Source organism: Marmota flaviventris, chromosome 12, assembly GCF_047511675.1.
Source record: "Marmota flaviventris isolate mMarFla1 chromosome 12, mMarFla1.hap1, whole genome shotgun sequence".
NCBI lineage: Eukaryota > Metazoa > Chordata > Mammalia > Rodentia > Sciuridae > Marmota > Marmota flaviventris.
In genome coordinates this window covers 70,480,034-70,505,895 of record NC_092509.1, presented here as the reverse complement: position 1 = coordinate 70,505,895, position 25,862 = coordinate 70,480,034, and the positions used below count along the sequence as shown (strand labels likewise).

The following is a 25,862-nucleotide window of genomic DNA, read 5'->3' as shown; positions in this document are numbered from 1 at the left end:
GCCTTTGGTTTTGTGGGATTGGCTTATGGTTGCTTGGATTTTATTGAGGAAAAATGATGAAGTTCTGGTTGTTGTCAAAAAGATCATGCTGTTGGGGACATTCCTAGAGCCCGATTTAAGGTTGTTAAAGTAGCCCATGTCTCTCTTTTGGTCTTACACAAAGGCAAGAAGAAAAGACCAAAGTGTACATTTACTACAGTAGTAATAAATTTTCATATTGAAAAAAGAGCCATATTATCTCAGCTTCCCAATTAGCTGAACTTACAGGCATGTGCCACCAAGCCAGCAAAATGTCTTATATATTTTTGTTACAATTACATAAAGCTTAGCCATTTCAGCACATGGCATTGGGAGGTGGGTGGCTCCTGGGAACTGAACTCAGGGGCACTCGACCACTGAGCCATCTCCCAGCCCTATTTTGTATTTTATTTAGAGACAGGGTCTCACTGCGTTGCTTAGTGCCTTGCCATTGCTGAGGCTGGCTTTGAACTCGCCATCCTCCTGTCTCAGCTTTCCCAGCCTCTGGGATTATAGGCGTGCACTACCACACCCAGCTGAGCACAGGGCATTTTACAGTACTAAAAGTTCTCAGCATGATGTATTTTGCCATTGAGGTTAATGACCTCGATGTCATTTAATAGATTTTCATGATGAGAACTGCACATTTCCTACACACTTTTCCTTGGTTTTGCTCACATTACATTTTCTAACTAGTTAACATTGGTGTACAAGAAAGTTATGAATGAGGTATTCCCGTTGCTCATTTACAGGTGAAGAAACAGAAATTAAGGGCATAGTTCCACATGAGACTATAGCAGAGCTTAGAACTATCCAGAGGCACAGCTGCATCAGAACCTGCCTCAGTGTTGTATCTGTCACCTCCTCAGAAGGAAGCCACCTATGTGCCCAAAGGCCATGTCTGTTCAGATCCATGTCTCCTGGCTTAATGTTTGCTGCCTGGAGAATTTCAGTTTCAAGAGCAGCCAAACCCTTGAGGTCAGCAAGGTCCCCACCTTGACCTTGACTGTGCCCAGCAAAGCCCAGAACCCAGCAAGAAGAGACGCCATCAGGTAATCACAGGTATAGGGGGTGGCACAACAGGACTCTGGACACTGATTTAAAAGCAGCTGTTCTTCCTGTTCAGAGTGAAAGTCTGATGACCTCTATGGACTCAGAAAACTGTTCCAAATGTTCCTAACACGTCCAGAGGGATCATGGACAGCCCCCAAACACACCAAGGACTGTAAGTCAATGCCCAGGTAAAATGGTGGTCCAGCCCTGGGATTCCTCCAGATGAGCAGCGCCGAGGGATAGGACCAGACAAGAGGACAGAAGCCCTTGGGTCTGTGTGGCTCTGGGTGAGTCACTTCCCTCTCTGAATCTTTATTTTCCCCATGAAAACAATATCCACCTAGGCCAGCTTTAGCACTGTTTGGGGATCGACTGAGATCATGTTTGTGAAAATGCCTTGAAAACTGCAGCTAAGTAACACAAAGGTAAGAGGTGACTCACGCCTAGAAAGAGGCCATAATAAGGCTCAGCTCTGATCTGCGTGAAGACAACTGGGTTTCCTAGAGAGCAATTTTTATCAACTCTCCTGCCACCAGCTGCACCCTGCGAATTTGACCTTCACCCCCAGGAATGGCTGCTAAGTCGTTTACCACTCTCCACTTCTAAGGTTATGGGACAGTTATGCTGACCCAGCTGAAACCATGATTAAGTGGCTGGATATTGGAAAGAAGTGTGGGTGCTTATGGTTCACAGATACCTGTCCCTGGGGTGTTATAAACATTAATAATTAATCATTTCCTCGTACTGGAGTCGGATGTCCAGGAATCTCAGAGTGATTGGGAGCAGGGATTGGCCATCGGATGCCTGGGGAACCCTGGCTCTGTGACCACATACTGCCCTATTCTCTGCTCCACAGTCTCTCTGTAAATGAGAGGCTACACTTGATGAAAGTGAATTTGCAACTGAAAAAATTCTACAAATTGTAATAATAAAGTCCGATTCTTTACATGAGCTTCAAAGACCTTCCAGATTCCAGCATCTAAAGACACCTGTCCTCAGGCCCCACCATGACTCAAGGGCTCTAGATGTGTCCACTAGCATATGTCCCTGTGTGTGTTTGTGCCCATGTGTTTGGGGAAGGGGTGGGACTGGGAGAAGAGAGTAGAAGAGCACATCACTGAGAACCTCTTTCCCAAATACAAATGATGCTCTCTCCGGGATATATCTGATGGGGTCTGCTGCTTTGTCTTCCACCCACACCCTCAACTTCAGACTCTCCAGGGAACAAGGCAGGACAGGGCCACAGGGGGATTAGCAGAAGCATTATCTTCAACTGACTCTCAGAACCACTGCTATGGTTAGGATATAAATTGCCCTCCAAAGGCCCATGTGTTAAAAGGATGGCCCCCAGCCTGTGGCACCATTGGGAGGTAGTAGAACCCTTCAGAGGTGAGTCCTACTGGGAAAAAAAGTTAGGTCATTGGGTTCATGTCCTCAAAGTAGATATCGGGACCCCAGGTCCTTCCTCTCTCTTTAACTTCCTGGCCGCCATGAGGCAAACAGGCCTCCTCTGCCATGGGCTCCCACCATGATGTACCAAGCTGCCACAGGCATAAAACCGCGGTCAATCATCCGTGGACTGAAATCTTCGAAACCGTGACACAAAATAAATTTTCTTCCTTATAAGCTTATTTCTCTCAGGTATTTTTTTCTTTTTTTTTTTTAAAGAGAGAGTGAGAGAGAGAGAATTTTAATATTTTATTTTTTAGTTCTCAGCAGACACAACATCTTTGTTTGTATGTGGTGATGAGGATCGAACCTGGGCGGCACACATGCCAGGCGAGCGCGCTACCGCTTGAGCCACATCCCCAGCTCAGGTGTTTGTTATAGCAACAGAAAGCAGAGTAACCCAGCCACCTCCCCATAAGGCCCCCCATTTGGAAGGCAGGAAAACTGCAGTGTCCTTTCAACCTCTGCTTGGAGAGTGGGCATGGAGAGAGTCTCTGACTTCTCAGTTCCTAGCTTGGGGGCAGGTGCACAATAGGAGCTTAGTAAGACTCTTGAACAAATAAAGTAGACCTTCTCCAATGCTTTTTAACCCTTGTTTTGTTTTGTTTTTGGTGCTAAAGATGGAACCCAAGACCTTACACAAACCAGAAAGGTGCTCTACCATTGAAACTGTCCAGGGCATGGGGCAACCCTATTTAAATGACTCTCTGCTCATATCCACCCCCTGCCTGCCCTCTCTCTCTCTCTCTCCTCTCTTTCTTTTTCTCTATCTCCCCCACCCTCCCAATTTGAGCATCTCTCCAGACCACTGCTCAATTTGCACGTCCCCAGGATGCCTCCAATTGAATCCCCAGTCCCCCTACCCAGGGGTCATGTGCCATGTCCCTGGGTCTCTACAGATCCACCAAGAAGCAGCCAGGATATGAGCTCTGTTCAGTGGCAGTGACAACTATTCACTGAGCAGCATTACAGATTAGCTTTGCTAAGCCTGCTAAAAAGAATGTACACACTCTGCCTACATAAGCAAAGATGTGGCTTCTGTTTCTTAGAACAAATCTAATTGTCATAATCTCGACCTGGTTAGTGAGAGAAACATTTAATAGACTAATTAATTGACTGGTTTGGGGTAAATGTTCAGTGAATCCAAAGTTCAGCTCTAATGAGCCATTTTACCCTTCCCAGGCCTCTTAATAATGTGGCCTTGGGAAAGCTAGATGTCCTTATGTCATTGCTCAGGAATGGTGGGGTGTGTCTCCGGCTGGTCCTTGCACAGCTCTCTGCTCTAGGTGACTGTCTCTCTGGTCCATGAGCTTGGCTGGCCTAGCCGGTCCCTGGCCATTCTTGGGATCTAAGCTGCACATTCGTGGCCAACGTAACTTCTGGCTTGTTCTCTTGGTATGGACAGCTCAGTGGCTCCTTCCTCTATTCCTGAAAGTTCTGCCAATCCCTGAAGCATGGCTGCGACCCTCATTCAGCCTAAGATCCATGTGTAGCTGTAGGCCCCCAGCTAGATTCTCATTACAATCCTCTGCAGGACGGGTGGGATTCTGGTCTCTTCCAGTCCCTTCTACACCACATGGTACCAAGGGATTTGGGATTATCAAACCAGGCACTCTCTGCACAGAGCCCTCCCCTGTGCCCACCCCCTCCCACATGCGAGTGTTCTGAATGGGGGTCGGACACAAAGGACCCTCTACTTTTGCCTTTCTCCTCAATCTATTCAACCTAACTCCTATAGTCCCACCCTACCCCCAACTCTGGGACTTCAGCCTGGAGCAGAAAAGACATTGCACAAGTGTGACCTGTGTCCCCAAACTCAACCCATCTTTTCCCCACAATCCATTGGGCCCAAAAGGCAATGATCTCCCCACATCATTGCTACCAGAGAGCAGTCCACCCACCAGCAGCATCAGCACCACCAGGGAGCTTGCTAGAAATGTGGATTCTCAGGCCACCACCCACCATCTTCTGAATCAGATTTGCATATTAACGAGATACTCAGATGATTCCTGTGCATATTAAACTCTGAGAAGCAGTGCTGGCTTATGTCACATTCTGGGGCTTTCTCCCTCACTTACCTCAGGCTCTCAGATGCTATGATCTGCTTCTCTAGGCCTAGTTGGGTTTTTTGTTTTTGTTGGTGGTAGTGGTTTTTTTGTTTGTTTGTTTGCTTGTTTGTTTTGGTACCAGGGATTGAACGCAGGGCACTTAACCACTGAGCCATATATTCCCAGCTCTTTTTAATTTTTATATTTTAAGACAGGGTCTCACTAAGTTGCTTGGGGCCTCCCTAAATTGCTGAGACTGGCTTTGAACCTGTGATCTTCCTGCTTTAGCCTCCTGAGCCTCTGGGATTACAGACGTGTGCCCCAGCACCTCGCAAGGCTTGTTCTTGATATAATTATGTACCATACTTATGTTGGACTGTTTCCTGGTGTCTTCTTCTCTACTTTTTATATCTGCATTTATTACAACCCATGTGTCTTAAAAGCCACTTTAATTCCTTCCTAAAGCCAGGTGGAATAAATTTATGAGCAAGAACTGGCACTGTTTGGGGGACTTGACTTCAGTTTATCCCACTTAGTCTCTTCCAGTATTACTGTCCTTGTTTTACAAGTGGGGAGACAAAACTCAGAGAGGTTAAACTAACAGCCCAACAGGGCAGCTGCTGGGTGTCTAAGTCAGTGTCTCAGCACTCTGTTCATAGTTTGGAGTCAGCAGGAACAAATTGGACACTGTCCCCATGGCATGCAGGCCAGCACCATGCTCAGAGGGAGATCTGAATTGGATTTGTACCAAGCTCTGAGACTCTCCACTGGGCACCACAGAGATTTTCCCAGCATGCTCGGTGGAGCAGCAAAACCCTGGCTGGGAATCTTCTTTATGGGATGCCCACTTCCCCAGTTAATTGTACACAAGGTTCTTAGGGTAGAGGTAGGGCCAGTGCTGCAGCTGAACAGCTCTGTGGGAGTGTTTCAAGGCCTGTGCTCACCTTACCCGCAAGGCCGCCATCTTGAGGCAGGGGCTATCTTCCCCACCACATTGGCTACTCCAGGCAAGCCAGTTCCTTCCAAGACTCAAGGAGAGGCTGCTTCCTGGAATGAACTCAGGATAAATGTAAAGGTTGACACAAGGCAGCTGTCTATAAAAAGAATGAGGAGAATGTTTGAGTACCAACAAGAAAGGATTCGTTTTAACTGATAAAGCAAGTTAAAGAGCAATCTATATTAAGATCCCATTTGTGTGTTTTTTTTTAAGAGAGAGAGAGCGCGAGGAAGAAGAGAGAGAGAATTTTTCTAATATTTATTTTTTAGTTTTTGGTGGACACAACATCTTTATTTTATTTTTATGTGGTGCTGAGGATCAAACCCAGCACCCCGCGCATGCCAAGCGAGCGTGCTACCGCTTGAGCCACATCCCCAGCCCTGTTTTAAATATACATACTCAGTCACATAAAAAAATACACACAAATCTTCATACACACAGCCTTTCCCCCTCCCTTGCACGCACGCGCGCGCACACACACACACACACACACACACCAAACACCAAACTGTTAGCAGCTACTTCAGGAAAGAGCGGTATAAAGTCGGATTATAAGGGAGAAAGTGTTTACTTTTTAATTTTCACAATATATACTTCCATATTGTTAGAATTTTTTTTACAATGATATCACACCATAATTGAAAGACTGATTTTTTAAATGTAGTAAGTAAGTCAGCCATTATTAACACTTCCTGTGACTGTGTGACTGCAATTCCAGAATCAAGATGACCAGTGTGTTTGTTTCAGAGAAAGTCAGGGTGGGCAAGAGGAAGTGGAATTTGTTTCTTGGCTGGGTGGTCATGAGGGAGACAGGTGGGGGTCAGCCTTGGTAGTCTGGGATTTTAGTAGCTTGGGCAAAGCTTTTATCATGGTGTCAGAAATGCAGGTAAGGGGGCTGGGATATGGCTCAGTGGTAGAGAGCTTGCCATGCTTGAGATCCTGGCATGCTTGAGATTCTGGGTTCGATTCCTAGTACTCCCTGTCCTCGGAAAGAAAAAGAAATACAGAAAAGGAACCTAGCAAGAATAACCCTGCTGGCTCCTCTGAATATAGTGTTTAATCCAAACTTCCTGGTGCAGGAGGCTCCTATGGACTGACATCTGTTCTTTCAGAGAAGGAGAGATCTGCTGGGAGCAGGAGGGATAAAGTAAGCCCCATATCCCACCAACTAGCTCTCAGCATGCATGCACAGAGGGCCACACAACCTCCTCCTCACAGAGAAACCCATCCTTCCAATATGGATCCCTATTTTGATAGCCACCAAGTTACGATGAACTAGAATCCTTTCTTATTCATTATTGGTATATAGAAATACTCTTCATTTTTTCTTAAGCAGCCTCTGTGTATCATCTTTGACATTCATCCCAAGTTCATTCTAGAAAGACCTCCATGCATTGAGTCTTTAGGGAGCTAATTTCCCTAAAAGGAGGAGCTTTGTTCTGCAAGGAAAATGTCATCTGGAAATAGCATGCTCCTGGGAGGACACACCTGAGAGAAGAGGCCCTGGGAGGCCTGAGGGTACTGAGCAGCCGGGCTGGGCCTTTGAGGAAATGTAAAGCCACATGGTGGACAATGCTGAGGAAGAGGAGGAGGGGTGACACAGAGGACCCCCAGTAGGACCCCTAGAGGCTCAGGCCTGGGGTCCTACTGGTATCACCTGTAAAACACTTCCTGGCAGCCATATCTCTGCCATTCACCTCTCCTGGCACCAAGTCCTGAGGGTCACAAGGTTCTAACCATGCTGGCTCTGAATCCATCCTCCTTAGCCATTCGCCTGTCCTAGGTAAAGCCTTAATCCATCATTATGGTAAACTCCATGGTCTGAAGGCAAAGCTAATGTTTGTGGCAGTTGGAAGCAGGCAGTGGAGGGCTGTGAGTGTCAAGAACATGATTTGGGGGCTGGGTGTGAAATTCGGAGTAGGGCACTTGCCTAGCATACAAAAGACCCTAGGTTCAATCCCCAGCACTGCAAAAAATAAAACAGAAAACAACAACAAACACTATTGTTAAGAGCACGACTTTGGAGGCTGAAAAGTCAGTTCAGAAGGCTCCTGTGCCTCTTCCTGTGACTACCAGGTTTCTCAGTTTCTCCGTGTAAAATGTTGGAAATAATGATACCTGTTTCACAGGGGCGTTGTGAGACTGAATGGAATAAAAGGCAGGAAGCATTAAACCAATGTCTGGCTTGCCATCTCTCTAGGACCAATTGCTTGGGACTTCTGGTCTCACAGAACAATAGCGCCGCCTTGCGGTTTCTTTCTGCTTGAACACCTCATTAATCTTCAAATCCAATGACTTTCCATAGGGGCCAGGCTTGGTTAAACTCATTACTGTTTAAACAAGTAAGCTCTGTAGTGGTTAAGTAGGTGTTGGATCTTAGAAAGTTCTAGGAAAGAGACGTTGAAGGGATCCTTTCACCCCCCATCAAAGAGATACACTTGTTACCCACAACCACTACCCCCAGAACTTCCCAACTTTAGCAGGGAAAAAGAAACAGGGTTTATTGCATTTTTGCAGTGCTGAGGATGGAATCCAGATCCTTTTGAAGTCTAGACAAGCAGTCTACTGCTGAGCTACAGTTAACATCCCCAGCCCAGGGAAGGGGTTTTGTTGGCATTAGAATGGAGAAAGAGGATGCATAATAATAAAAAAATTTAAAACGCCTCTCTTCGGTCTCCAAGCCTCTGCCCTATAGCTTTTTTCAATTTTCACTCCACACACACCCCCCCACACACACGCATGCTCACACACACGCTGCAGTGTTATTCTTTTGCTCTCCTACCTACTCAAATCTTTCTTTCCTCTTCTCCTCTACCCTGATTTCCTATTGTTAGCTTCTTCCTCTTCCTGCTACACCCTTAATCCCCACCTCTTCCAAAATTGCAACCAGCTACCCCCCCACTCCCATTCTGTGCTTTATTCTCTACCCTTCTTCCTGCTTCATTCTGCTCAGTAGCACTTACCACTAGCATGCCCTCATTGTTTATTGTCTTGCCCCATTTGAATGGGCAATAACAAGGGCAGGGATTTTGTGTCTCACCATTGCTCTGTCTTCAGCACTTTAAACAGTGCTGATTCATAGTAGGTACTTAATAGTTGTTTGTTGTTGAATTAAATGAGATGGAGAAGATTAGAGAAGCTATTCAGCATGCCATGAATTTCAAAATTAAAACTTATTTTAAGATAGGAAAGTTATTTCCTAAAGAAAGGATAGGTTTCATGGACAACTAACCAGTGCATTCATATAGCTGCACACATAGGAGGACCCCGCCTGCCGAAGAACCCATAACGTGGGGTCTAATGACTGTGGTTGCATGTGTGTAAGAGAGAGAGACAGAGGGAGAGACAGGAGACAGAGAGAATACTGGGAATTGAACCTATGGGTACTCTACTACTAAGCTACATTCCCAGTTCTTTTTATTTTTTGAGACAGAGTTTCCCTAAATTGCTGAGGCTGGCCTTGAACTTGCAATTATCCTGCCCCGGCTCCCTGGGCAGCTGGGATTATAGGTGTTCACTAACACACCAGGCTATCTCTAAGTTTTTTGTTTGGTACAGGGACATTTAACCACTGAGTCACATCCCCAGCCTTTTATTATTATTATTATTATTATTATTATTTAGAGACAGGGTCTCACTGAGTTGTTTAGAGCCTGACTAAGTTACTGAGGCTGGCTTTGAATTCATGATCCTCCCGCCTCAACCTCCGTGAGCCACTGGGATTACATGCATGTACCACTGCACACCCAGCTTGAAGTTCTTAATTATGTGTTCTGTAAGAAAATCTAATAAACAATGGAGCATGTGTGCAGGCATAGAGCCTCAGCTCACATATGGTGCTACTTCCTACTACTTCTCTAGACTCCCCAGGATTGTTCTTAGAGACCCATCCAAACTCCTTTCACCCATACCCCACAACCACTGCCTTTCAGCAGGGGCCTGGGCACAGGCAAAGAAAAGTTCTGGACTGGGCATCTGGGTCCCAGGGCATGGCAGCAGGTGTCCATGAGCAGCCCCATGACATGTCTGACAAGCAGCTAGCCAGCGGCCATATCTTGACAAGAGTACCCTGACTCAGAGATCCTGGGTTGGGGTAGTAGGCCTGTGGGAAAGGTAGATGCCTGGCTAGACTTCTCCAGACCTGGCATTGTGCCCCTTCTGGTTGGCTCAAGACACCCTCCAAGGACAAGCACAAAGTATGAATTGGATAATCCCAGTGATTCCACAAGTTAAATGCTCTCACATTTATACTTAAATCTGTCATTGCACAAAATAAAGATGAGTGACAAATTTCATGTTGTTTGCTTTTAATGCTTCTTAGAACATTGAACAGCAAACAATACCACCTTAAGCAGAGAGAGACCTTAGAAGAAAGGGAAAAGCTTTGTATGCACCTTTAATGATAACTTGTTTCCCACGTTTTGAACAAAAGCCCCAATTTTCACTTTGGAGTAGGACTTGCAAATTATATAGCTGGCCAGAAGTATACACAACATTTATGTCAAAATGATCCTGTTAGAATAATCTCTGGATATAACACAAAGGCATAATAATCAGTTTCCGACTGTGTTTGGCTAGTGTCACTTGTCATTGATAGAATGGTGATACCAACTATATAATAAACCTACATATAAAAGAAGCTATTTTCTCTTGTCTACTATTATAATTATTTGTGTGGGTGATTTTGTTTTATTTTTCTTGCTTGTCCAAACTTTTTTTTTTTTTCGGTCTATTATTAACTCTTGATGACTTCATCTTATTTCATTATACACTAAAAGGATTAGCATTGCCAGGAAAAAAAAAAAAATGTGACAGGCACAGCAAAGACTGCTAATTCATATTAAAAGTCAAAAAAAATTCATTAAAATCTAAATTAGTTTCCTTCAAGGGTGGGAGGTATGTCCCAGCAATTTTTTACACAGGTCAGGTTTCTCATGAGTGGTACTGTTGGCATTCTGCTGTCAGAAATTGTCCTGTGCACTGTAGAATGTTGAGTGGTATCACTGGACCCTACCCACTGGACATAAGCCATCTGAGTCATGATTATCAAAAAGGTCTCCAGATGTTGCCAATGTCCCCGCAGGGAACAGAATCACCCACTTTAAAACTGCTAGCTTCTATGGACTAACAAGATGGGTGTTAAGGTTCTAGAGTAGCTCCCTTGAATAAAAGATCCATATTCTCTTTCCTACCTTACAAACCTATCATCATAAACTCATACCCTTCCAACTTAGATCAACAAATACAAGAGACATAAATGTAAGAAAACTAAAGAATTGTTTTATTAGTGGGATAGAGGTGGACAAACAACAGCCAGCTCATATGCTATTAAATAGAATTAAAAGGAATAAAAGATTGCAGACATCACAGTGATGAATTTCCACAGACAATAGATTTACACCACATGGAATATTTATATACAAGATGTCTTGATATTAGTGACCAATTTATATTCAATCTCTTTTTCCAAATTCAAGAACGTTCAAAACCTCAGACTTTAAATTTAAAACTATACATGACAATTGTAAGCACACACCACTCATTTAAAACTTCCTAATAACTACTATTCCTGAGTAAAGACCTTTTTTCCCCCTTAACATTATTGTTTTCCCCAAGATCTCAAAGGTCACATCTCATACTCCTAGAAGTAATCACACACAGGATTAAAAGCCCAACCAAGAAAGTATCATTTCTATAAAGTTGTTCCTAAGAGAAAAAAAATAAAAATAAAGACATAGACATCTTATACAATTGTTGCTGAAAAACAGCAATATTAATCCCAAAATACCATGCTTACTATACAAAAAGGCGTGGCTCATGGAACCAAGTATATCAAGCTACAGCAGTTGAATATCAATCTTTAAAGGGTTGGCTCTATTAAGTACTGCACACAGCTCTGTCTCTCTGCCAGGTTAGCGCATGCCCAGGATCTGTCTGCTTTTTAATTGGTAATTTTTTTCAATATCTGACAGAGCTTGAGCCCGCAGCTGGGCAGCATGAAGCCTTTTCTTCAGATCCTTGCACTTGGATTTGGAGGTGAGCTGACTCTCCGAATTCTCACTTCTCATGATGTTCTCTTTACTTTCTCCACTGAAATGAACTTTCTTCTTAATTATTGAGGATGGGAAGTCAAGAAGTTCTTTAGAAAGGAAAAGAAAACAGGTTTGAGTTACTTGAATAGGAGTTCAACTCCTATACATGTATCATAATTTTCAAAAAATATTTACTCTCAGGAGGCTGAGGCAGGAGGAGTGTGAGTTCAAAGCCAGCCTCAGCAATGGTAAGGTGCTAAGCAACTCAGTGAGAGACCATGTCTCTGAATAAAATACAAAATAGGGCTGAGGGTGTGGCTCAGTGGTTGAGTGCCCCTGAGTTCAATCCCTGGTATCCAAAATAAATAAATAAATAAAATTTACTGTTCTGGCTCACATTTGAAATGTGGGTACCTGTCTGATTTTCTCTGGGATAAGAGGTTAAGGGCATCAGAAACCAGCCAGTCTTTTTTTTTTGTTGCTGTTTTTCCCCAGTACTGGGATCAAACCTAGGGACACTCTACAATTGAGCTACATTCCCTTTTTGAGACATGGTCTCACTAGGTTGTCCAGGCTAGCCTTGAACTTGCTGTCCTCCTGCCTCAGCCTCCTGAGTAGCTGGGATTTCAGGTATGCCATCACTCCCAGTACCAATTAGCCTTTTAATCTATATGACTAAAAACAAACCAAACATAAGGAACAAATGTTTCACTCATTCATTCATTTTGCAGTGCTAGGAATGCAGTGCGTGCCAGGCAAGTACTCTACCACCAAGCTAAGCTCCAGCCTGTTTTATTCCCACAACAGTCAACTTTCCTCTTAGGGTTAAAACGTTTGGGGATGATGGGCACAGTATGATACTTCTGGAAATCAGTGTTTTTATCTTTGCTCTGGAAAACCAGTGCCATTCTGTGTAGGACACCTTACTTTCACAAAAGCACAGAAGCAGAGACTCTTGCTTGTGGGGAAACCTGTAGTTTGGGTCAAGTGTGTAGTTCAAAGCAGATCAACTACCCAGAAATTTGTTTCAAAAAAAAAAACTAAAATGCTGTATGGACAAGGTAAATCAAGTAATGGTGCACTAAAAAATGCAAACCGTGCTTTTCATATGGAAAAATAATCGTATTTACTTAGAGAAGTAACACTATTAACCACTGACAGAATTTGCTGGGGATTAGAGGCTTGCAGGTTTCAATTCTAGAGGCTTCTTATTTCTCCTTTGTAGTCACTTAAAGGAAATATGTTTAAATATTTACTGAGTTCATAGTATGGGCCATTGTGAACCAAACAAAGGCCCTATTCTAGTAGGAGGAGACAGATGATAAACAAACAAACAAACAAACAAGTGCGGATGGGGCGATGTGATCGTGTGCTATAAAGGAAGATAATACCAACATGGCCTGCTGGGTGGTGGTGGCAATATTGAGAGAAAACTTCAGGTGAATGCTGAGCAAAAAACAGGACAAAGGTGAGGAAGAAAGAAGCCACAGAGCTGTCTGGATAAAGAAGAGACAGAAAGGTTGCCACACAGAGCCCTTCCTTCTCCAGTCCCCTGACTTCCTCCATGTATTGTTTCTACTTCAAAGCAAAGGAACTGCTTTCAGACTTGAACTCCATGGGCTCAAAAAAAAATTTTTTTTTTTTTAAAGTACTGGAGATTGAACTTAGAGGAGCTCTACCATTGAGCTACATTCTCAGTCCTTTCTTAATTCTGAGACAGTTTCACTAAGTTGCCCTGGCTGGCCTCGAACTTGCAATCTTTGCTTGTGTCTCAGCCTCCCAGGTGGCTGAGATTACAGGCCAGCAGTTGGGATGATAAGCATGTGCATCCACCTGTTATAACCACAAATACTTACACATTGTAAATCAACATAGGGTTTACAAGAGAATATTTAGAAAAAGAATACTATTTTGTTCAATAGAAAAAAAATGAGTATTTTATTAAACAAAGGATAGCTTTAGCAAAGACGCAGCTGCGTACTGTGAAATGAGTGATAGTCAGAAAAAAGTAACATTTTAAGGGATGAAGCCCATATTTCATATAATCTATTTCATTTACTTCTATCAAGAGTTTATCTATCACTTAGTCACTATAAAATTATTGCAATCATCAGACTAACTTAAGCAGGTTTTTTATTTGCCTCATTTACAAAATGCTGTCACACCAAACTGATCTGATTCTCTCCCAAATTATTAAAGATGCAAATGGCAGCCTTCATAAATGCATGCTATTCTACATGGAATAAGGGAGTTATAAGAACTCTGATGAAGTTTCATTGAACATGCAGATGCTAAATTTTTAAAACCAACACAAAACTTTGAATACATAATTTGTGTCATAAAGAAATTAAAAGAAAAGACGTCTAGCATTTTGCATTTTCCAAAATTCTAGACAGCAGACTAAATTAGATCTGTAAAAAATGAAATGGAAAAAGGCAAGTGAGAGGATCTGTCGGTGTAGCCATCATCACGAGGACACAGCAGGGACAACGCTACATGAAGGCAGCACAGTGAGCAGGCTGTCTGCACCCAAGCTCTGAAGCGGGGCGGCTCGCACAGTTGTGCACACATTAATCATATTTCAACAAATACATGCCTCAATTTGAAAGGGTCTAAAACAAGGATTCAAAAGTCATGGTCAATTCTGCACTTGACTTCTATGTCTTTTAAGCCATACTCTATGGCTGAGGTGTGGCAGTATTAAAGTGTTAGGGTTTTTGCTTGAAAATAGAAATAGAGTTTTGATAATATAACCAAAGAAAAAATTAAAACATACTGTTGTAAAAAAATGTCTTCATTCTAAAAAATGAATATCAAATACTAAACATGTAGTTTAATAAGGTAAATAAAATTGAAGATGAAAGCATATGACTCACTGCCTCAGGTCTATGAACCCAGTAAATAAATCACTACTATAATTTTATTTCCATTGAAGCACATATATTCAGTGAAATTTATCTTAAGATTTGAAACTTTGTAAAATGAAAAAGAGCTACCAAGGCCACCTTGAGGGTATCACTGATGTGCACATCTTCATTTGTAGCACCAACTTCTGCACACCGAGCTGACTCTCATACCTGGAGTACTCGCGAGAGAGAGGAACTTCTGCTCCTTCAGCAAGCTGTAGTTCTTCACCAGATTTTCTGCTCTAGCCAGTTTGTCCTCTGCTAGTCTCTCCCGAACACAAAGTTCACGTTCCTTCTCTTTAAAAACGTAATAGGAAAAAATGAACAAAGAGCTTTGGCTATAAAACAATTTACATTTGGTAATCTTTTCTTATCATTCCAATAGCATGCCTGACCACGGCAGAGTAATGTTTTGTGAAAGGTTTCGTACTGGTTTCTTAACCTAATCAACCAGATCCTGCATTTTTAATTTAGTGTAATAGTAGGTCATAAGTTATCGTATGTTTTCTTGTTAGAAACTTGTTTAAGTACAAATACAAAGTTAGTTTTTACTTGGTCACATTTGGGAACACAAAACAAAAGCCATCTCTGCTCTCCAAGGCAAATAGGCAACAGCTAGTTTCCAGGGCATTCCCTGGTCTTATAACACAAAATCTCTTTCTTCTGGTTCAGCTGTAGCACCAAAATGGAAGGGGAAAAAAACATAACTGAGTTAAGGTGCGACTCTTTAGGTTAGAAACAAAGCCTACTTTCATTCATGGCCCAGATTTCAGAGAAAGAGGTGTGTGTGTTTAAAGAGTTCTTTTGACAAGAGAGTCAATAAAAAGTTTCCAGATAAGCTCAAGCTATCCCTATACAGTGAGCATATCTCACAGCACTATACAATGTTTTTATCATTAGAAAGCAAAACATAAATGAACACACTGAATGCTTGATAAGCATATTTAAATAGAAAAGCATTTGAAGTCTGCATAGGGCATAAGGCCACAGAAGTGAAATCAGGGGTGTCATGAGGATGGCAGGAGACACACATAGCTCCATCCCTGTCTCTGAATGTTAAAATGGGGACTCACTGATATTGCTACCTGGTGTGATTCTAAGATGCTGGTAGTAACTTTCATCTTAGTGGAATAGACAGACTTCTAACCTCAAAAACTAATTAGCATCAGGGCTGGGGATGTGGCTCAAGCGGTAGCGCGCTCGCCTGGCTTGCGTGCGGCCCGGGTTCGATCCTCAGCACCACATACAAAACAAAGATGTTGTGTCTGCCAAGAACTAAAAAATAAATATTATTTAAAATTCTCTCTCTCTCTCTTAAAAAAAAAACTAATTAGCATCAATCAGTTAATACTAATCACATCAATATTAACACTCATCACAGTAATATTTATAATTCTAGAATATCTTGCACCTATATTCTCCACAGAATTGCCTAAACATACCCAGTCTAATACTGTCGCATTTTAGACCGTTTTATGACAGAAGGCAGCACATTGTAAGACCTTCCTTTACAATGGAACAAACCTTAAGGTGTTTATAGTAAAGATGAAAAAGAAATAAGTAATTGCACAATAAAGTACAATGACCCCCCAACCCAGTTAGTACCCAAGAATATATGACTAACAACTGACTCCAGAGAAAAAGTCCAACATGAAAGTGTCAGCAAGCTTGGTTATTTAGTTAAATGTTCTGGTTGATAGAAGGTTCTAGTAGGACCTATACATATAAACTATTGTGTTATATACACACACCAGAGCAACCCACTCATAGCGCTACTCTGCTCCTCCCACACCACGTGGACTTACGCTCCAGCCTTTCCTCTCTGGCTTTGAGGGCTCGCTCTCGCTCCTGTAACTGTATTTCTTTTAGTCTCAGCTCACTCAGGACAGGAGTAGACTCCTGCGACTTTTCAGGCTCTCCTAATCTTCGCCCTCTCCTTTCAAGATGTCTTCTTTGTTCTTCTGCAACCAAGTCTGCTATCAAAGGGTTCTCAAGAATTTCTTCCACAGAAGGCCGATGGTAATCCTGGGGAAAAATACTCAATGATACAGTCAGACTGCATAACAGAATATTTGTCCTCAGAAAGTAGTTATATTAAAAGGGTAAATATTTCCAAGGCAAAAGAGAAGATTGTTCAAAGAGACAGGTATTTTTTTTTAACCAGGAATTGAACCCACGGGTACTTAACTACTGAACCAAATCTCCAGCCCATTTTTATTTTTTATTTTGAGACAGGTCTTAAGTTGCTTAGGGTCTCACTAAGTTGCTGAGTCTGGCTTTGTACTTGTGATCCTCCTGCCTCAGCCTCTCAAGCCACTGTGCCCAGCTACAGAAATAGGTCTTAAACATCTGAAAAAATAAGTTCACTGGTCTTGAAGTTCTGAGTCCATAAGGTAATGCAGATTTTAACTTATTCCTCTTTTACCCTTCCCCTTTGTAAGAAGGCTCAGTCCCTTTGGTATAACTGGTGCTGGTGCTTGACAGCACGGCTGGGTCTGCTTCGAAAAAGCACCGCCTTTGAGTGTCTAAACCACAGGTAACAGGATCCCTTCCCACCAACCTTCACCTGCTACTTCCTCTGTATCCCTGTTACAGCATTTCCCTTCCACTCTCACATCAGCCTAGTCTCAGAACATATCTTTCACCATCCCATGGCCAGAGTTTTTCCACAAAATCTCTTTATTCAAGTTCTTTTTCTTCTACTGTACTTATTTCTGGTCCCTTCCCTGACCACCTGTTACTTTGAGGTAGGCAACAACCAGGGGAACTGAGGATTTGGATCCTTTCTGTAATCTTTCCTCACCACCGACCATCTGTTAGCATGGAAGAGAGTGGAGGAAAAAGAAAGCAAGCACAAAAGGTAGGCTGGCAAGGACCTGTAATTTGCCAGATTTACATGTTTTCACTTGTGTTAACAGAGTATATTTAGCTAAGGAAATATTTTCTTTAGTCTCTATCACTTTAAAAGAGAGAATATATACTCCAAAGTTTAATTGAGAGATAAAATCAGACAATATAAAACCTTTATAGCCTTTACCTTTAAATTTAACATCCTCGTAATAATGTCATTCAATTCATCAGAATAACGATATGGAATTCTCCTGAATTTGCCTTCTCTGATCTTCCCGGCTAGTTCTTTTTGGTTGAAAGCAGTAAATGGAGGCCTGGGGTAAAAAAATATAAGTAAAAACAAATGATGGAAAAGAAGGAAGAGAAAGAAAAGAAAGAAGAAGAAAAATTTTTAAATGAAAATAGATAATAGTAACTGAATCAAAAGCATAAGCACCATTGTATTTCTTTTTACTTCTGGGACTTCCTTCTATAGCTAATTTTAATAGTACTACCTTCATACTATTGACCCCTTGGGTTGTTAAGTCATGCTGGCGGGGGCGGGGTGGGGGGTTATTCTGTGCTTTGTAGGATATTTTGTGGTATCCCTGCCTCTCTCTACCCACTAGCACACTCTAGTTGTGACAACCAAAAATGTCTAGATATTGCCAAATGTTCCATGGGGGACAAAAACTGCTTCCCCACAAATCCTATAGAAGAACCACTGTGCTATAGAATAGTTTAAAAGGAAAAAAAGGGAAAGAACTGGACCTCTTTCCTATCCTCCAAATCCCCAGACCTCTCCCCTTGATCTGTTTTATTTCTTCCCTGTCCTTATAATAGCTTTACATTATCTGCCTGACCTTGAAAATGTATCAGTCCAACAAGATAGCATCTAACAGTCAAGACCCTTTAATAAGTCAGGACCCAGGGTCTGCAGTTGTGGCTCAGTGGTAGAGGGCTTGCCTCACATGTGTGGGGCACTGGGTTCGATCCTTAAAAATAAATAAATAAACAAAATAAGGTATTGTATCCATCTACAACTAAGAAAAAAAAGTTTTTTAAAGTAAGTCAGAACCCAGCTTCATGGATGTCATCTTTTTTTTAAATGTTTATCTACTTTACTAAAAGAATTTGACAGTTCTTTCAGATGTGAATATTTTTTAATTAGCATTGATGCTCAAAAAGCTGGACCCAATGAAAGGTGACAGTGTAAACCTTAGACTAGGAATCTGACTTTATTATACTTACATTAATGCACACAATTCATACAGCAAACAACCCAGTGACCATATATCTGATTTCTCATTATAGGACATGCGATTCATTTGTTCCTAGAAGGGGGAAAAGGTAAGAAAGTTAAATAAAAGTTCATCTTGTTGGCCAGGCATGGTGGCACATGCACGACTGTAATCCCAGTGGCTCAGAAGGCTGAGGTGGGAAGATCAAGAATTCAAAGCCAGCCTCAGCAACTTAGCAAGGCCCTAAGCAACTCAGTGAGACTCTGTCTCTAAATAAAATATTTTTTTTAAAAGGGATGAGGACGTGGCTCCGTGGTTAAGCACCCTTGGGTTCAATCCCCTGTACAATAAAAAAAAAAAAGTTTATTTGGTTTTTAATTTTTTTTTTTTAAGAGAGAGAGAATTTTCATTTATTTTTTAGTTCTCGGCGGACACAACATCTTTTGTTTTGTATGTGGTGCTGAGGATCGAACCCGGGCTCACGCATGCCTGGTGAGCACGCTACCACTTGAGCCACATCCCCAGCCAGGTTTTTAAAATTTTATAAAACTTTTAAAAATTATACCTGAGTAGAAAACAGAAACTCAAAGCTTGGTAGTATTTGCTTAAGAAAGAGAGGGGAGGAAAATGTTATAAATATTTTATATTATAGCAAGAACTTCACATACAAAAGACTAATTCAGTTTATGAGACAATAACAAAAGTGTATACTTTATCCTCAAATTTATAATGGAAAGGCTCGGGATGTGGCTCAATGGCAGAGTGCTTTGCCTAGCATATAGAGGGCCCTGGGTTCAATTCCTAACACCAAAAAGCAAAATTTATAATGGGAAAAGAACAACAATCTTGTCCCAATATACTTTGTCATATATAATTCATTCCCTTATTTTTCATTCACAAGTGAAAATGTTTACTGTTGGATAGATGCTGACCATTCAAAAATGAATATGAAAGATCCCTACCCTTGAGGCATTTATAATCTAGAAACTCTATTTTTTTGACAGACAGGGTTTTGTTAGGTTGTTCAAGCTAAACTCGAACTCCTAGGCCCCCCCAAATCATCTTACCTCAGCCTCCTGAGTGGCTAGAACTATAGGTGTGTACCATTGAGTCTAATTAGAAACCTCATTTTATTTTATTTGAATGATTGATTACAGTGCTGGAAATTAAATCCAGGGGCACTCTCTACCACTGAGCTACCAACCTCTCCAGTCCCTTTTATTTTTTTTAATATTTTTTTTAATTAGTTGTTCATGGACCTTTTTTATTTATTTATAGGCAGTGCTGAGAATAGAACCCAGTGCCTCACACATGCTAGGCAACCATTCTACCACTGAGCCACAACCCCAACCCCTTATTTTTTATTTTGAGACAGGATATCACTAAGTTGCCCAAGATGGTCTCCAACCTGTGATCCTCCTGCCTTAGCCTCCTGAGTAGCTGGGATTACAAGTGCCACCATGTCCAGCCACAAACTTCATTTTAAAAGAAACAGAGAAAATTCCAGAATAACCAAAATATATTATTTAGCCCACATGTAAGTGCGTACATAAATAGCTAACTAAATTATTCATTTATATATTTTTCCTTAATCCACTGTATAAGTCAAAGCAACCACTAATATTCTCATTACCTATTTTAATTGTTTGCCCTTCTTCTATGCCTACAGTAACAATAGTCTACCATAGTTCTTATTCTCAACAGAGGGACTGAGGGCAAGTACTAAAATCTCCAGGAGGCCGGTTAGTGTTTTAAAACCCAGCTGGTGAGTCTGATACCACTCCTTGACAATTAATGACTTAGGGGAACCAAACTGATCTAATTACAAGGGCAGGAAAAAAGGGAACAAAAGAATTGCATAGGTTTCAAATTTTCCACCATTTTTGGATATCTTCCTTTATGTTAAAGCCTTTCAATTTGGAATTTGATACAGTGAGAAAATGGCACTGTTCTGGCTATGTCTGATCTTAATTTAAAAAAAAAAATAATAAAATAAACTTGCAGTTTTATACTGCAGTCAGATGTTAGTATAATTTATAAAATATTGGAAAATTCTAGAAATGTTTGTAAGCTAATAAAAAAATGAAAAAATCTTTTCATAATATCTGCTCAGATTTCATATATTAATACATTGATGCTGTTCCTTATTGATTTAAGGTCTTTAAAAGCCATCAGACCATTTGTGAAAATCAAAGGGAGAACAGAATTGTAGAGGAAAGGGACAGGGGGGAGGCAGGAAGGAGGGAAAGGGGAAATACTGGGAAATGATATTAGCTAAATCTTGTTATATTATATGAATATGTAACAACAAATCCCACCATTATATACATCTATGATGCACCAATAAAAAAATAGGGAAAATAAATAAAAGCCATCAGATAATATCTAATGACAGCCACAAACACTCCAAGGAAATAATCAAAAAGAAAGAAATATAATACATACAAGGATATGCATACAGTGCTCTTTTGGAAACAAAATATCCATCAATAGAGGCAATGGATAAAGTAAAGTGATAGACTTTCTATAAATGAATTTCAGGAAAAGGTAATAAGAAAATTATTTTTTAAATTAACATTGTAAAAACATGTTATCTGAAGTATGTGAGCTTTGTGAGTCCCATATGTCCAAGTACAAGAATCCAACTAGGGATAAAATACAGTGTCCAAGGACCTTCCCAGAGATCCATATTCACTGGGTATGAACTCAGGACCCAGGACTAACAAAACCTCCGAGTGAGTGTGATGTAGGTGTGCCCAGGACCCATGCTTTGGAAAGCAGTGTTGCTCTTGAAGGCAGAGACAAAACCCATTTCATCTTTGTTAATTCCAGAGCTTTGAACATGGTAATAATTTAATAAAAACTGAATTCAATAAAAATTGAATTGCTGATACAGAGGAATATAAGGGTCAGGTGGTTCGTTTGGAATTTAAAATGAAACAGTATTATTAATTCTTGGCTAAATACAAAGAAACCAACAACAATAAACCTTGAATTTGAATGCTTAGCATTAAGGAGTTAAAAAGCATCTAAATTCTGAAATACTTACAGGAGACATGTAATAAGGTGTACCAACAAATGTTTTTGCAAAACTTGTATCATGGTTTAATATTCTAGCTAGCCCAAAATCTCCAAGTTTGACATTTTGCTTGCCATCCAGGAAAACATTGGCTGGTTTTAGATCCCGATGCAGCACAGTATGACCACCATCACTTCGTCTGTGACACTCCTTCAAGGCTAAAGTCAACTGAGCCATCACTCGAAGAACAAAATCTTCATCTAAGTATTGTCTGAAACCAAAACATCGGCATATAATGTCTAAGTAAAATCATTACAAATAATGAATGAGGAGAATTATCTAGTTTTTCTTGTCTACCAATAGGGAAATAATTACTTGATGCAAAATATGGGTATCACCAGTGATTTTTCTAAAGTACCATGGACCCACCAAATACAAGAACACTCTTCTATGTTACTAAGTACTTTGCCCCTGATCTTAACATAAGATTCTTAACAGCAACAAAACTAGACCCCTTTTCAGATTACATCTAATATTATATTTCCCACTATTATTTATAATTATGAGGAAAAAAAGAATTAATTTAAAATGATTATGTAGGCAATAAATGGCAGAGCTGACATTTAAAAAATGGAAGATTATAATTACCTTTCCTTGGTTCCCTTTGTAATTACACTAGCCAGGTCCCCTCCTTCACAATATTCCATTACAATGTACAGCGTTGTATTGGTTCTGTCAATAATTCGATCGTAATAGCGGACAATGTTTGGATGTTTCAGTTCACGAAGCAAATTCACTTCAGAAACAAGCATCTGTTTCTCAGCTTCTGTCATAGAGCCATAGTCAAGTTCTTTCCAAACTAATATCTGAAATAAGAAAATGTCCGAGGTATGAATGAACTTGTTATGCTCAAAACAAAGAATGGAAGTTCCAAAAAGTAAAAAAAAAAAAAAATGCCTCCTTTTTAAACATATTCCACAATCCAACGTCATGATCATGTTATGTAGTTAAATAAACTTCATGAGCCCAGAGTTTATTGCCATAATCTTCCTCTAGTTTTTAAGCAGTAAATGATGCTACAGGGGGAGGGAGGCAGATGAGGCACAAGAGGACTCCCTCAACCCCTTACTCTCAGTTGCTTAATAGGAAATTGGCCAAAAAGTACTTTGGTCACAGTCAGGGGAGGGGTGTCCAAAGTCCTTGACTATTCCAATCGGTCAGGCAGCTTCCTCTCTATTGTTTCTTTCTGTACAAGCTCTACCTACACGCGTGGGGAAAGAGGAATCTGCTAGCCGGACTGATGGGTGTTTTAAATGAGTTCTGACTGCAGATACAAAGCTTCAGGCCTGGTGGTCCTGCCGCTCCATCGCACCTGAGTCCTACTCTCAGATCTAAGAATAGCTCAGGACTGAGTTAGCTGCCACCGACGGAAAACCAGGGGCAAGCCAAAGCAGGAAAAAGGGAGGAAACGGGCAGAAAATAACGAAATATGTATTATATAAAAGAAAAACCGGAAATATGTATTATATAAAAGAAAAGACGCAGCCTCCCATCTCTTGGACGATCCAGGACAAGCTGTCAATCTGTCAATCGTAGATCCCGGGGAGACCGCCGAGACTTTCCGGCACCCACCACCAGAGGCCCGTCGGTTCCTTCGCGCAGGGCCCTCGCCCCGGGCTACCGAAACCTCAGCGGGAGCCGGGACACGCCGGGGCCCCGCGCTCACCTTGCCGTCGCTCTTCCTCCGGATCTTTTGGCAGCGGCCATAGGAGCCCGTGCCGATGGTGTACAGCACTTCGTAGTCCTCCACCCGGGACGGCATGGCCGGGCCGCCGCCGGACTCGCGCTGACCCGGCAGGTCGCGCCACAGCCACGGTAGCCCAGAGTCCCGGAAAGGGAACCGACCCGCCACCCAGGCCGCGGGCAGCGTTCAACCGTCGCCAGCCCTGGCCTCGCAACCTATTGGCAGACAGGGAGGTATCTTCGCCTCTCTGATTGGCTAAGAAAAACAACACCCTAGGCATCTTGGGAAAAGGGTGTCGCTAAGCAACCGCGTCGGCATTGGTGTCCGGCCTTCAACCTCTAGGAGAAGAGAGCGGAGCTAAGCCAAAGCGGGAGTCCAGGAAAAGAAAAGCCGTCGCCGCAGGGGGCCTTGGACAGTTCTGTCCCTTGATTGAGGTCGCTGAGCTAACTGAGGTCCGAGGGCCTCTTCAGCCCCCGTTGCACAACACCAGATCCAACTGCCTTCGGACTTTTCCACTCTGACAGCTCGCTCTATCTGCCTTCCTCTGCACAACGCCCGTCTCTAGCAAGTTCCGGAACCCTGAACCTGGGCGGGGCCCTGCTGAACACTAAGTATAGGTGAAAACTTAGAATCCCTCACCGAAGCATGCATGGACCAGTGTTTACTATGCTATCAGGGCTGTACTAAACACTACATCTTTATTATGTATTCATCAACTCAAAGCTATAAAGAAGAAATGAATGTTATTACTATTTCCCATGAGGAAAGGGAGGCACAGAAAGGTTTAATCATTCGCTTCAGGTCTAACAGCCAAGAAGAGAAGAATTGCTGCAAAAATAGTCAATACTCATAGCAATGATTTAAAGTTTACACATAACTTTAAGGTACAATCATCATAGATTATTTCTGAACACCAGATCTAGAGGCCTGTTCAACATACAAAGGAGGTATAGAATGTGGAAGTCCCTGATGTATGGAAATATTCAGGAGAATATGGTGGCCCTAAGGCAGGGAAAGTCAAGACTACCAAATAATGTATCTGGGATGCCTGACACATAACTTCATTGAATACAGTCTCCTTTGGGCATCCACAGAAATCATCGTACTCAGCTCACACAGCCAAATAGAACAGTCCCATTTTTACCTGGAAGAGGGGACCTAGAGGCTTCCATCTGGAACTTGTTGAAGGAATACATGCATTGTCAGAAAGCTAATAATTTGGTAATGAGTAAATAGGTCAATTTTCTTTAATATCTGTTCAGCATGGGATTGAAGGGAACCTGACTTTCTATTAATAAGAATTACAAACCCCTTTATGTTAAAAATAAATAATTTATTACATGCACCAAATATAACATAATTGGAATTGTTAGCCAGGAGAATTATTAAATTAACATTCCAGGGCACCATCTTACCTCAGAGGAATAAGACCCATTTAGGTTTTGAAAGTTATGTAAGGAGTTACAAATGACTGAGGTCATGGGCATCATATTTTTTTCAGTGCCTCTTTACAGATTGGTATCCATGGTATTCTTTTGTTGGCTTGTCCCAAATCCAGTCCTATGCCTTCTTTCTGGCCACTCTTATGCTCTTATTCTGCCCCAAATCCAGCACTTTCTCAAATAATTTACCTGGGATGCACATCACCATCACCACCTTTGCATCTACTATTCTTCACTCCCTTAGCCACACCCCAACCCCCATCATGTCTGTCCACAGGCACAACTTGTCTTTCAAGATTCAATTCCACCTTTTTCTCCTCTACTCTGAGAATCCTCCTTAGCATAACTGGACACTCAATTCCTCCATCTACAGTATTCAGAGACCACTTTGTACATAAATCAACACTAACTTATTTTTGGCATTATTGGTTTCACAGTAGCTGAACCCCAAGCTCCTTGTAGCTAGCATAAGTCCTGGAATAAAGAAGGCATGAAATAAAGTTTTGTTAAGTGAAAACTCTGAGAAATCTGCTTATTAATAATTATGCAAGGATTTGGAGTGAACCCTCAATTACTTAGTTTTCAAATGCCAGTGGCTCTGTAGCAGAGATGAAATATCTGGAAAAAGCCATCCCAGGAGTATAGAAAGCAGCTCCTAGGTATATGTGTTCATTCAGCTAGTACTGAGCACCTACTATGATCCAGGTATAATGATAGGCATTGATATGCTGTGTGTTCATTAAGAACGGAGAAAGAAAGAAGAAGAGAGGATGGAAGGAAGGAAAGAGAGGGAGGGAGGAAAAGAAAGAAATTGATTCAGCCTCCCAGCAACTCAGGAGACTGAAGCAGGAGGATTGCAATTTCAAGGCCACAACTTGAGGCAGCCTTAAGGACTTAAGGAGACCCTGTCTCAAAACATTAAAAAGGGGCTGGGCATGTGGCTCAGAGTTAAGCACCCCTGAGCTCAATCCCTATTACCAAGGGGGAGGGGGTAGAGAAAGAGACAATGAAGCCATAATGACAATAATAATGAAAAAAGTGGTATAGACATGGCACGACAAACTTAATTACTGCCCAGAGTTAA

General features: G+C 41.6%; 1 protein-coding gene across 1 annotated transcript; it reads right to left on the bottom strand.

Moving 5' to 3' along the window:
• Window positions 1-10,823: 10,823 nt before the first annotated feature.
• On the bottom strand, window positions 10,824-23,522 carry Nek2 (NIMA related kinase 2). The gene is made up of 8 exons (XM_027934724.2): window positions 23,319-23,522; window positions 22,241-22,458; window positions 21,623-21,863; window positions 18,584-18,666; window positions 17,541-17,667; window positions 16,309-16,528; window positions 14,675-14,800; window positions 10,824-11,704 (listed from the first exon to the last, which is right to left on the bottom strand). Exons 1-8 carry the CDS (start codon window positions 23,412-23,414, stop codon window positions 11,478-11,480), a joined length of 1,338 nt encoding a protein of 445 aa, XP_027790525.2. The 5' UTR covers window positions 23,415-23,522; the 3' UTR covers window positions 10,824-11,477.
• Between the last annotated feature and the right edge of the window lie 2,340 nt (window positions 23,523-25,862).